The sequence below is a fragment of the Nycticebus coucang genome, chromosome 5, assembly GCF_027406575.1.
Source record: "Nycticebus coucang isolate mNycCou1 chromosome 5, mNycCou1.pri, whole genome shotgun sequence".
Classification (NCBI taxonomy): domain Eukaryota; kingdom Metazoa; phylum Chordata; class Mammalia; order Primates; family Lorisidae; genus Nycticebus; species Nycticebus coucang.
This window is the reverse complement of record NC_069784.1, coordinates 88,051,218-88,065,457: the sequence shown is the minus strand read 5'-3', so window position 1 is coordinate 88,065,457 and position 14,240 is coordinate 88,051,218. Positions and strand designations below refer to the sequence as shown.

Sequence of the window (14,240 nt, the reverse complement as noted above, 5' to 3'; positions counted from 1 at the left end):
TCACACAGCTCACAGCAACCTCCAACTCCTGGGCTTAAGCGATTCTCTTGCCTCAGCCTCCCAAGTAGCTGGGACTACAGGCGCCCACCACAACGCCTGGCTATTTTTTGGTTGCAGTTTGGCCGGGGCCGGGTTTGAACCCGCCACCCTCGGTATATGGGGCCAGCGCCCTATCGACTGAGCCACAGGCGCCGCCCTTTCTTTCTTTTTTTTTTTTTTAAACTTGAACAAATTTTAATTTGATATCAATCCAAGGATTTGAGAGATAAAAACATCTCCATACTATAGCTGAAATTTAAGATTATTCAAAGTATACTACATTTTATAAAATAAAAATTGAGATACTTATAACCAAAACAAAAAAACTTAGTGAAATTTACACATTAACAAGAGGAAACAGTTTTCCAACACAGTAACTCAGAACCCTCTCAGGGGACTAATAATCCTCAGAAGCCTTGAAGTTTACATGTGACTCTAATTTTCAAGCAGTTTATTTTTTTTCCATTGTTCCAGAATAGCATTTATGTTAATCAAATAAAGGACAGATTTTGCTATAAATTTGTATATGTGTCCATGTTTGTTCTTCTGCTAGGCTTAATATTTACTGTAGAAGCAAAATTGAACACAAAGCTATATATGGTCTGTGCTCTGCTTATTGTGGGTTATAAAAGAAACTTTGCATGGCCTCAATTTTCTCATAATCACAGTGCACTAGAGGTCAAAAAGGAAGATACTGGGACTAGAAATAAGGTTACATGACACACTTTTTTTTGAGACAGAGTCTTACCATATTGCCCTCGGTAGTGTGCTGTGGCGTCACAGCTCACAGCAACCTCAAACTCTTGGGCTTAAGCGATTCTCTTGCCTCAGCCTCCCAATTAGCTGGGACTACAGGCACCCACCACAATGCCCAGCTATTTTTTCTTTGTTGTTGTTGTAGTTGTCACTGTTGTTTAGCAGGCCCAGGCCAGGTTCAAACCCAGCTGCCTTGGTGTATGTGGCCGGTGCCCTAACTGCAGAGCTACGAGCACCGAGCCACACAACACACTTTCCCATTACATCATAACAAAAGCTGGTTTCCTCCAGAGTCCTCCCCGTGGCTGCAGAGCGCGCTCTGAAAGCTGGGACAGTTAACATCAGCCTCTATTCTTAGTTTCGAGAGAACAGAAGGGAAAATTTCAAGGCAAAGAAAACTTTTGTCTAGGCCAGCCTGGCTGACAACAGCAGCACACCCATCTCTGAGGTGACCTGATCAAGAGCAGCCTCCTTCATAAATGAACATGGGACTCAGACCATGTGTCCAAGACCTGTTCAAATCTAGCTTTGAGAATAACTCAGTGGGTGACCCTGAATGAACAGTTTCACAGAATCATTTCCTTGGCTCTAAGTGTGTGCCATTTATTGCACTTACGACACTCATCCTTGTGATGCTTATGTGAAAATGCTTGACACATGATGGATTCTTGGCAAATGATACCTGAAATCCCTCCGGGGAAACCGCAGAAGGATGAAACCCTGTCAGTGGCTCCAATGTGCACGGCTTGGCACCCTGAGTTTTGGCTGCAGCCGCTCTGACTCCTGCTCCCACCATAGCTTGGACAAAAGTTCACTAGCCCGTGAGGTCCAACTGCTGCCTTCTCGTGTTGACTCATGGCAGCATGTAGCATTACTCAAAGATAAAAAATATCTCTTGAGGCCGGGGACAAGTGGATTACTCCTATAGTCTTAGCACTAGGCCAAGGTAGGTGGATCACTTGAGCTCAGGAGTTCAAGACCAGCTTGAGCAAGAGCAAGACTCTATCTTTACAAAAAAACAGAAAAATTAGCCAGGTGCTGTGGCTGATGCCTGTAGTCCCAGCTACTCAGAAAGCTGAGGCAGGAGAATTGCTTGAGCCCAGGAGTTTGAGGTTGCTGTGAGCTAGGCTGAGGCCACGGCACTCTAGTCCAGGTGACAGAGTGAGACTCTATCTCAAAAAAACAAAACAAACCTCTTGATGTACCACATGCTCCAGTATTGACTTTGTTGTCTCAAATACAATTCCAACTTAAAAATACAATTTGTTTCCAATTACAAGTGGACCTAAAGTCCACTTACTTGCCCTGATAGCAGTCAAATGGTTTGTCTTTAATTGCAGCATCAAGTAAACAGGATCTTTCTACCAGGCAAGCAAAATTTAAAGTTTCCTTTAAGACAGTCAATTACTGTCAACCACAAAACCAACCCACTTCTATCTTACCATAGAGTTTTGTGTTTGTCTTTTCAGAGTTTTATTTTTAAACAGGCTAATGAACACATATGTTACAGATTTCAACATATGAGTCACTCATCTTCTTCACAGAAAACTATTCATGCATAAAACTTAAAAACTAAAATCTGCCACAATGGTAATGGCCTGGAGTTAAAGAATAGAGGTCCTAAATCGCTGATCTCTAAGGTGAGTAGTAGTGGAGAGATATGAAAGCAACTGAAACTAAATTATCACTCTCACACTGAGGCTGGAGCCGCTACACCATTGAGAGAGGTTGGCTCAGCACCATCTCCTCACCTGACTGGTGTGGCCCTGGGCTCAGTGCTCAGGTGAAGCTACCCAGCCCCTGGCCAGGCTGTGGGTCTGTGTCCTGCATCCCATCCCACCCCAGGCTCTCTGAGATGTTCAGTTGGCACTGAAGACACAGTTGCTTCAGAGACATAGAAATTTCTTCTGCTTATTTTAAAATTTCAGCACAGGAATGTAAAGCTGGGTCAAAGCAAAGCACGTCAACTGTCTCCTCTATCAAGAGTCGGCATTAATGGTTACCCAATTACTCTGAGGTTTCTCAGGCTGAGCTTATTTGTTGAGTAAGTGTTGAGTGAATAGAAATATCATCATGTCCTATTCCCACAAAATGTGAAAAATCAGTATAGCATTAAAGCAGAGAATTTTAAAGATTAAAATGGTGAGAAAATGAATACTGCTCATATAGTGGCACTTCAGACTTATCCACAATATATCCAGTCATTCAGCAAACACTGGAGCACTCACTGTGTGCGAGGCACCATGCCAGATGCTCGGGAGCTTTCTTTTTCTTTTCTTTCTTTTTTTTTTTTTTTTGTAGTTTTTGGCCCGGGCCGGGTTTGAACCCACCACCTCCAGTATATGGGGCCGGCGCCCTACTCCTTGAGCCACAGGTGCCACTCGATGCTCAGGTGCTTTCAATGAACAGAACAGAGGTTTACAGGCTAGCAGAGGTACAGCACACATAATAAGCAATTGTCATAATAAATAAACTATATAATATGTTAGAAGGTAGTAAGTGTTATGAAAAAAGAAAAGGAGGAGTGGGAGAGAGTCTGGGACACTGTAGGGAGGGGGAGAGGGTGTTTTAACCATCTGGTAGAGGTAAGCTTCATGAGGAGCAGAGCGAGCAAGGGGGACAGGACAGGAGAGAGCTCAGGAAGGTACGGGGAGCCAGATCATGGAGGAGCTTGTAGGCCACTGTAAAGGGCATCTGTTTTCATTCTTAGAGACCCTGGGAACCACTGAACGATTTTGAGCAGAGTGACTTATGTTTGGAAAGAATGCCTCTGACTTTTGTATAGAAAACAGACTGTGGGACGGGGAGACAAGGAAGGAAGCAGGGAGATGGGCCGTGAGGAGGCTATGACCATGATCCAGGCTAGGGGACAGTAGGCTGGAGTTAGCAGTGAAGATGGTGAGAAGTGGCCAGATCCTGGATATATTTTCAAAAGAAAGCCCCAAGACTCCCTGACTGGATCAGGAGTGTGGTACCCAAGAAAGGAGGGCCCAGGATGACTCTGAGGTCTTGGGATCTGATCACCTGGAAGGATGGAACTGCCATCTCCTAAGATGAGGATGGCTGGGGACATAGTAAGTTTGGCGGAGTAAAATCAGGACTTGAGGCTGGACAGGTTTAGTCTGAAACATGTAGCAGTCATCCATGCAAGATATTCAGTGAGCCGTTGGATATCTAACTCTGGTGGAAGATGCAGAGAATAGGTCCAGCCTAGAAATAGAAATGCAGAATAACTGGTGTAGATACGATGTTTGAACTTGGGAGACTGGATGGAACCAGCAGTGGAATAGAGGCAAAGATCAAAGAGAAGCTCTAGATATGCTGATATTGGAGGTCAGGGGAAAGGGAGCGAGCAGAGAAACTGAGAGGGGCCACAGGGAGGAAGGAGGAAAACAAGGACGGGGCTGTGCTCTTCAGGGATGCCGAGTAAAGAAACATTGGACAGGAGGAGCCAAAAAACAAAACAAAACAACGCTCAGGCAAAGGGGGCAACAAACACTGAAGGAGCTGCTACTGGGAATGCTTGTTTAGAAAGTTAGGCTTCATCTAAATTGATTTATGAGATTTACCTTTCTAATGGAAAATATAAGCCCCAAAAGAGATATCATTTTTTTTTTGGTAGAGACAGAGTCTCACTGTACCACCCTCAGGCAGAGTGCCGTGATGTCACACGGCTCACAGCAACCTCTAACTCTTGGGCTTACGCGATTCTCTTGCCAGCCTCCCAAGCAGCTGGGACTACGGGCGCCCACCACAACACCCGGCTATTTTTTGGTTGCAGTTTGGCCGGGGCTGGGTTCAAACCCGCCACCCTCGGCATATGGGGCTGGCGCCCTACTCACTGAGCCACAGGCACCATCCAAAAGAGATCATTTTTAAAGGCCAATTACAAAAAGACAAAACCTTCAACCCTGCTTTGAGAGCAAGCACACATATTCCTTTTCAAATTGTCATGTACAGTCTAATAATAAGTAAAGATCTTAGAATTTTTAACATGGCCATGAGAGCACTCCATTGTACTTCTATTTTTTTTTTTTTTTTGTAGAGACAGAGTCTCACTTTATGGCCCTCGGTAGAGTGCCGTGGCCTCACACAGCTCACAGCAACCTCCAACTCCTGGGCTTAAGTGATTCTCTTGCGTCAGCCTCCCGATCCATTGTACTTCTAAATCTTCAAGGAAGATCTAAAATTTTCCTGGTGTTCACTTTAAAAAAAGATAAAAGAAGAAGACCTAAACTGATAACTTAGCTCTCTAGTTGGTCAAGTTTCTAGTTCTTTTTTTTTTTTTTTTTTTGAGACTGAGCCTATGTTGCCCTTGGTAGAGTTCCATGGTGTCACAGCTCACAGAAACCTCAAACTCCTGGGCTTAAGTGATTCTCTTGCCTCAGCCTCCCAAGTCGCCGGGACTACAAGTGCCTGCCACAATGCCCAGCTACTTTTTGGTTGCAGTTGTCATTGTTTAGTAAGCCCAGGCCAGGCTGAAACCCACCAGCCTCAATGTACGTGGCCAGCGCCCTACTCACTGAGCTATGGGCACCGAGCCAAGTTTCTAGCTCTTATTTGTTTTTGTTTTTGTTTGTGAAGGCAGAGTCTTGGTCTGTTGCCTGGGGTAGAGCGTACTGTTGCCATCATAGCTCACTGAAACTTCAAATTCTCCACACAAAAACAGAAAATTTAGCCCTGGGTGGTGGTGTGTGCCTGCAGTCCCACATGCTCAGGATCCTGAACCCCTGGAGTTTGAGGTTGCAGTGAGTTAGATGATGCCACTGTACTTTAGCCCATGTGATAGAGAGAGAGAGAGAGAGAGAGAGAGAGAGACTCTATTCTCAAAAAGAAAAAAAGAAAAGATGTTCATATGGCTAGTTAAATTCTTTGCCTTTCTCCTTTCTGTAATATCACAATTCAGATTAGTTGAGGAAACCAAATATGACTATGGCAGAGTGAATATACTATTGTGAGAGGCAGAACCTTTACCTTTAAACCCTCCATATGATACTGTTGCTTGCATAAAAGACTACACTGATAGTAGTCACCAAGTCACCATCCCTGCAACCGTGAGCAGTCATTTAATGTCTCTGTGCCTTAGTCTTCTCATTCTTGAAATAAGGATGACACATCACAGGTATCGCATTGTTGTGAAGATTAAATAAGAGATGTATGCAAAACTGCTTTGTAAATTATAATGGTTTTAATCGTTACATTTACGAGGTCTACGCTTCTTCAGATACGTGTTTCTCCTTCAACAGTCAAAAAAGAGTCTAATATGGATTGAGCATTATCTACGAGTCCATGGAAGGATTTTCTATATATACCTTTTCCCTAAGAAGGAAACTGCTGTCTCATTCCATGAAGCCTGGGTTAAGTATTCCTAATGTAAACCCTAAATTACAGCAAAGTAACAAACTAGGGGCATCACCAAAGATGAGATTTTAAAGAGCCTGCATGGGACTTAACTATCTGGTGTTTCTTCTACGATGTGGCTTTTGGTAGCATAAAATATGAAAAAGAGAAACTCCCAAATGAAAAGTGTCAACACGTTTTGTAAGTAAACATGCCTAGAAGGGGGGAGAGCAGAAGAAACAGAGTCAGTAAAGATTCTGTCCTCCTGTGCCCTGATTTATCACCTCCTGATTACAACAGTATCTCTAACTTACTCCCCCCTATGAAATTTGATTTACCTTAAGAAATAACATATTTATTTTCCCCTTAATAAGATGGACACATTTGGTGGCATATCCGGGGAAGTGGCCCAATATGCTATTAATGCTGTGCTAGCTTTGCTACAAGATAAGCATAAAGGAAGAAAAACAACCTTTGCTCTACTATTTACTAACGAGTAACTCTTGGAAAATCATTTAACATAGAAATGTTAACGAAGGATGTGTTTTACAGTATATAAAACAGCAGCTAACGTTTATTTTGCCTACTTCACAGATTCCTTGTGAAGATCAAATGAAGTAATAAACGTGTAATTAATTTATAAATTGTAAGTATATAACCAGAAATAATTAGTCATCTACCACTTGACCTTTGGTAAAAGTCTGGTATTAACAAAACCGAGATACTGATTTCTCAGGGTGTATTCACCTAGTATTGTAGTACCAAAGAGAATTTAGAGAAAAAAAGAATTTATATTTATCTTTGAGAAAGGATAAAATTTGAGGTAGATTGGTAAAGTGGATCCTTCCCCAACAGATCTACATTCCAACAAAAATTAGCTTCAGATGGCTCATCTGCGTCTTCCTAAAAGTGTGAAGACGGATTATCAGATTAAGATGTGGCCATGTACTGCATATGTGACAGGGGTTAATTCGATTCAAAATTGAATTATAAGGTTATTTTACCTACTATCTCAGTCTCCAGGAAATATCTAGTAGCTCTGAGTACTAACACCTAGTCCTTCCCTATGTCTCCTCGTTGGTCATCCCAGTTGCTTCCTCAACTCCCCTGGCAAGAAGAGAATAGAAGAATTGAGAAATTAAAATTATTCTTAGAACCAGGACATGCCTACCAACTCTCTCCATTTCCTTGCTTAATTCTTTTTTGAACTACACTAATAACTGATGTATTGCATTGATGATGTCGCTACTAACTGACCCCTTGACCCCAGTAATTTTTTGAACTGCTGTTACTTTCACCAAAACTCTTAGCCAAAAAAAAATTGCACAAACGTCCATAAGTAGACTGTAAGCTGGAAAAGATCCAAGTTCACATACAGAGTATACACAAAAAAATGTACGCCAGTGTCATTGTTGTTAAGCATTTATCAACTATGTTGAACTGTAAATATATTTTCTGTCACAACAGTAAGAAAAAAGGAAGAAACATAATGAGCACTTTTGAGCAAATTTTGCCAGGGCAACTACTTTAGACACTGCATATTCTTGTTTCAGTATAAAGGAGATGAATTTTGCCTCTTTGAAATAGAAGTAAACAATATAAACTGCTTGAACACTTGAAATCCTAACTTCCTATAAAACTCTAACTCTCTTCCTTCATTTAAAACTTGCTTAACATTTTTCAAATACTCCTCTGAATAGAATTCCCATTTTCCCAGAAGAGTCCCACAAGTCAGGGTAATGATACATTGCATCAAAGCCATTAGCTTTTTTGCTAATTACCTAATTTCTGCACCCTTCAATTAAAAAAATAACTTACTGATGTTGGCAAAATAACTATAACAGTTTTGCCCTGGATGAGAGACACTTGAAGAAAAAGTGATCTATTAACATCAAATGTTTTATATTGATGTAACCAGTTTCACTTGAAGAAAAAGTGATCTATTAATATCAAATGTTTTATATTGATGTAACCAGTTTCAAGATTTTAGCTTTAATTTTTTAAAAATTATTTTTGTTTGTTTGGCTTGGGGATTTTTAAAATACCAAAGCAAATCATGAAACACACTCCCTATTTAGTGGTCTAAGGCTGTGGTCTTCAAACCGCAGGAGGTGAGCGGCAGTGAGCCAGGAAAGCTTCCTTTGTATTTACAGCCACTGACCACCATTCGCATCACTGCCTGAGTTCCACCTCCTGTCAGATCCCCCCCACTCTCCATCCATGAAAAAATTATCTTCCGTGAAACCAGTCCCTGGTGCCAAACAGGTGGGGGACTGGTGGTCAAATGAATGCATTGACCTTGTCTTGAGAAATCTTTTATTTCAGGAGTCCCTGAATTACAACCAGGATGTTGAAACCAATTTCAACCTGAGCTTGCTCTTCAAAGAAGTTTTCCCGTATGAAATAATATCCATTATCAGCATATTGAAGGAGCATACTCACCAAGTGAACGTAAGGCACAAAATATCCAAAAAGTGCAAGTGGTATTCCAACTGCCCACACTGCATAAGCTGTCACCTTGAAGATGCCAAAATTGAAAAATTTTTTTGGCGAACTGAACTTTCTCCTGCAAAAGAGGGAAGAGCCATTGCCTCCACTCTCTTTATCTTTGGTACTGGAAGTAAGAGGTCGGTAAGTAAAGCCAGCCAGAATGAGAACAAACATGAAGATGCAGAGTACCCTCAGTGTGTGAAAGAGGCCCATGCTCTCGATCAGAACCTTTAAAAGCAAAGGCAGCAAAACTGTGAAGATGCTGCTGCCAGCAGTGACAATGCCATTCACCAGGCCAAGGCGCTTCTTGAAATAGTGTCCCAGAATGACCAATGAAGGCTGGTATGCAAAGGAGCAGCCGCAGGCAAATACGATTCCATAGGTTAGGTACAGAGGCTCGATGGAACTGTATAAAGATGAAAAAGACAGAAAGTAGCTTTGATTATTTTTATCATGTGCTTGGTAGGACAAAACCTTATAGTAAAAGTAGGTTTTAGTTAGTTAATATTTTCTGCAAATAAAAACAGAAGTGGAATAATTAATGAATCAAGAATGTAGCATTAAAAATATTTAATTAACTCCAAATGCGTGAAAAGTAACTGTTAAGGCCATCAGTGCTTCTGTTCTTCCTCCTCTTTCTATGAATTTCAGGCGACCCACACAGCACTGGGTAAGAACTGTGCTCTCCACAGCTCAGAAATAAAGGTCAGGGCCAGGAAGGGCCCCAGTAAAACTGACAGTGATTAAACAAACCAAAAACCTAGTTTCAAAGAAACTTTTTTAAAACTTAGAATTTAATGATGAAAGGGCATTATTTCATGGAGTTTTTCCAAGTACGTACTAAGCAATCTAATAAGAGAAAAGGCTGCATTTGGTATTTTCTCCCCAAGGTTATGTGAGAAACATTTGCTTACAGGAGTGGTGGTGCCTCATTTTTGCTGGCCTCAGGCCTGCAGAACAACCTTCGCCCTGTACTGTGCCGTTCCAAGTATTGTGCAAGATAACAAGACATCATATTCTGATTGCAGGAAGTCTAAATTAAATGTGCTCCAATAGTGATCACAGTTTTAAGCTTTAAAGTGATGTATTTCTCAAAAGAATAATGAATTATAGAATTCTATGGTTTAACTAAATAACTTAATTGCACTTAGGTCAAGGATGTCATTACGTTCTTTGAAACAAGTATTAAGTAAAACTACTTTAAGTTTTTTTTTTTGAAAAGGCTATTTATAAGTTATAAAGGCAAATACTTTATTAGAAACTAAGACAGATAAAGTTGGTTAATAATTAAATCTTTGACTATAATGCAATTATCTAGAATATGTTGAGGTAATCAGAGGAACTCCAGCATCTGATAAAAGGAAGGCATGTCGGAATCCTCCCTCTGAGACACCCTCGCTGCTCTATTAATGCACAGCTAGCACCATCTTTAACTCAGGCTCAATAGTTACCTCAGGTTTTCCTAGACTAACCTAACTTCACTCCAGTCACCTTTTACTGAATCTCTCTACTCTTTGTTCAACAAACATATTAAGCAGATACTATGTATGAAGCACTTGGTGAAAAAAATACTTTAAATGTAGCTCTTCCTTCAAGATACGCACGCCTTTTTTATTTCTAAAATTTCACCTCAGTATCAGAGATTCCAAGTTCTTGAAATCTGACAACTAAGTGCAGTGTACATCAGAAAAGCTGTGGGATACCCATCACATGTGTAAAAAGGATTCAAGGAAGAGACACTGGTGTGAACTGAGATGCTGGAGAAGGTTTCTTTGTAAGGCAGAACTGAAGCAAGAGGAAAGTAGATCTGTCACTTGACACTTAGAATTCACACTACATTTCCACTTGCTCCGGTATATTGCTCTGAAATTTTAGTAGCCTTTGACCAGGAGGTTAAATAGAGTACTACATATTTTAAAGGGAAATTTGGTTTTAAGAAATGTCATTTCACTTGCAGAGGAAAGGGAGGTGAAGGGCAAAAACTGGGTCACGACATGAAATATATTTCATAATTTTTATTTCTCAGTGATCAAAACAATTTGGAAAATACAGCCTGCTCTATGTTTGTATATGGACTTTGTCTAACAAACTAGGTGATAGGTTACCTAAGTTTTCTACCTCTCAATCTTCTCTCTACCATAGCCTAAGTGATAAGACAGTCAGCAAGTGGTAGGGCCACAGGTACTGACAGTAGGTACCCAAGGGCTTCCAGATCACAGAAGATACCTGATGAGGCATTACTAACACAGTGTTAATAATGTGACTAAAGGCTTGGCACCCGTAGCTCAGTGGTTAGGGTGCTGGCCACATACACCGGGGCTGGCAAGTTCAAACCTGGCCCGGGCCTGGTAAACAACAATGACAACTACAACAACAATAAAACAGACAGGTGTTGTGGCTATAATCCCAGCTAATTGGGAGACTGAGGCAAGAGAATCACTTAAACCCAAGATTTCAAGGTTGCTTTTAGCTGTGATGCTACAGTACTCTAGTGAGGGTGGCATAATGAAACTCCGTCTCAGCTTAGAGCCCATAGCACAGTGGTTATGGCGCCAGCCACATGCACCGAGACTGGTGGGTTCAAACCTGGCCAAGCCCAGTTCAACAACAATGACAATTGCAACAAAAAAATAGCCAGGTGTTGTGGCAGGTGCCTGTGGTCCCAGCTACTTGGGAGGCTGAGGCAAGAGAATCATTTAAGCCCAAGAGTTTGAGGTTGCTGTGAGCTGTGACACCACAGCACTCTACCGAGGACAACATAGGGAGACTCCATCTCAAAAAAAAGAAAGAAAGAGAGAGAGAGAGAGAGAAAGAAAGAAAGTCTGTCTCAAAAATAATAATAATAATAATGTGACTTAAAAAGAACTAAAAATAAATGATCTCACAAAATCACTTAAACAAAATACTATTCTAAGCAAACATTTTTCCTTAAAACAACTACTACAGAAGAAAAAAAACAAGGTTTTTTAAAAATGGAATGTCGATTTTCTACCAAGAAATAAATACAATTTTTAAAAATCCAAATAGGCTTGGCGCCTGTGGCTCAAGCAGCTAAGGCGCCAGCCACATACACCTGAGCTGGCAGGTTCGAATCCAGCCCAGGGCCGCCAAACAACAATGACAGCTGCAACAAAAAATAGCCGGGCATTGTGGCAGGTGCCTGTAGTCCCAGCTACTTGGGAGGCAGAGGCAGATATCAGTGAGCTTACTGATATCTCTCAGGCATACAAGCAAAAGCATTCAAATCCTCCAGGAGTTGGAGGTTGCTGTGAGCTGTGATGCCACATCGCTCTACCCAGGGCGACAGCTTGAGGCTCTGTCTCAAAATAAATAAATAAATAAATATCCAAATAAAATGTCTAAGGTGAAAGAAAGTATGAAAGAAAGAGGCTCATTTTTAAAGTTGAGGAAGGTGTGTGAGTGGTAAGGGGTGAGTAAAAACAAGGATTCTGTTGATTAAATCTTGAATATTTAAAGTCAAATGTAAATTTTACTTATTTTTCCCTAATGATCACAATGATGCTTTTCAACTAAAGCAGATAGTTAGGGACAGGAAAGAGGCAGAAAATGAAGAAAAAACACTACAGCAGAGACAAAGGAAGGAAATGATCTTAAGAGATCTTATTAATCACCTCCTGTTAGCAAGACCTGCATCGTGTACTAGTGTTGTCTGAGAATTATTCTAACACCACAAGGGACTTACTAGGAGAGCTGGAGCTGGAGGCAGGACAGGTGTCTCTTACAGTATGTGCCCATCAGCTCCTTGTAGTTAGTCCCTCTTCAGTGCACTACATCTTTTCTTCTAATAGACACAGGAAAAGTGCATTACATTTTATTTTATTTTAAGGTGCATTTGACCACTTCATTTTGCCATAGTATTTAAAAATTTTAGCGTGTTCTTTAAAAAAACAAAAAAAAACAGACAAGAATTGTCTACTGGGGATGAAATAAATAGCAAAGTTTTTAAGCCATTAACAAAAAAATTTCTTGTCAAGCCTAGATATGGCCATTTAAAAACACCATTTATTATACCCCAGGGCCTCAGACTGAGCTGACCTTAAACTAAGGCCATTGTTTTAGATAACTCACTGTTATAATTTGAATTCCTTAAAGATTTTTATGAATAGAAAAAGGGGGAGGAGGGAAATTTTCTTTGCTCCAGGGAATACATATATCCTTACTGATATCTCTTAGGCATACAAGCAAAAGCATTCAAATTCTCAAGCTCTGATCTGCTGCTATGAATAACGGTTTGTTATATAAGTCATATTGCTTTAAGTAATGAAAAGGGGATCTTTTCTTGTAAACAGCAATGTTTCTGAGAGCAAAACTTTAAGGTACCTGACAGTTCTTGAAAAGTAACATAAAGAAACCAAATCCTTTTTTTAGATATCGAGGAGCAATAATAAAAATAATGAAAAGAAACCAAGTCCTTACCTTACAAAAGAACTGGACATGAGTCCAATGAATCCAACAGCAGCACCCACGACAGCTGTTTTCCGACAACCAAATAGGTCTGTGAAGACACTGACTATTGGGCAGCAAAAGAAAATCATCCCCATGGAGAGAGAACCTACCCATGCTGTAAAAGAGGGGGAACAAACAGGGGACACATTATTACATGGTAAACTGTACTTACTCCATTGGATATAATGCACATTTAGAACGATACTAAAGCAGGTTAATTAAAGCAGCATTATCCATGTTGATGAATAAAGGAAAAGTTCGAATAAATTGGTACTTTCAAGAGAAAAAACCTCTCTTGCACAAGTCTTTGTGAATTACTGTGGATTTTGCTCTACTGTTAACTAAATATGAAAAATTACAGATTCTTGCGTCTATTGAACAAGCACTAACAGCAATATACAATTAAATACAACTTTTTGTCTTGACTACCCTCTTAAAATTTTATTCAGTGGGGAAAATTCCCCTCTGCCACTAAATGACCACTTCAGCGGGCCTGAATGATTCTTTTGGTCAATGTTAAATAACAGAAAGGACTATGGTCACTTTAGGTAATAAACCAATCTTCACTAGGTAATCAAATTTCTTCCACAACCTCCTCCCCTTCCCTAGCTGCCAATTCTTTCCAAGGTGGGCATGGGAGGCAGGGAGCTTGGGAGAAGGAAGGAAAGGAGATTCTAACTTGAGCAGTCCTGCCAAAAAATCTGTATGATGATATTTGAAGCTTTCTTTTTCTCAGATGTACTTTTGTGGGTTCTTTAGAGTCTCCTCTCAAAGTTCCTTCTGGCTATAGCTATACTGACTTGGATAATTCATTCTTTCCCAGGGTCTTTGACTGTCATTCAAAAGACTTTTTGTTGGACTTCACTGCTCTTCAGGCAGTCTATGTGGGCAGGAGTCAGAACAGCTCCAGGCTACACCTCCCCTTCACTAGGCTGGTCTCAGATCTATAGGAGTATTAGGCAAATTCCAACACAGCCACCTCTTTGCATAGCTCTTGCTGTGGAAGAAGTTAGCCAGCAGCACTTACTTTCTTTTTTTCTTTTTTAGGGACAGAGTCTCATCCTATCGCCCTTGGTCTCATAGCTCACAGCAACCTCCAACTCTTGAGCTTACGCAATTCTCTTGCCTCAGCCTCCCGAGTAGCTGGG

At 40.8% G+C, this 14,240-nt stretch overlaps 1 protein-coding gene across 1 annotated transcript in view; it reads right to left on the bottom strand.

The window, feature by feature from the left end:
* SLC16A10 (solute carrier family 16 member 10) overlaps positions 1-14,240 on the bottom strand; it is a 136,175-nt gene that overhangs the window by 35,456 nt on the left and 86,479 nt on the right. The window contains exons 2-3 of the mRNA XM_053592673.1: positions 13,063-13,207; positions 8,578-9,031 (exon numbers count right to left, since the gene is read on the bottom strand). Of these exons, the coding sequence (XP_053448648.1) occupies positions 8,578-9,031; positions 13,063-13,207 (599 nt within the window). The remainder of the gene's footprint in view (positions 1-8,577; positions 9,032-13,062; positions 13,208-14,240) is intronic.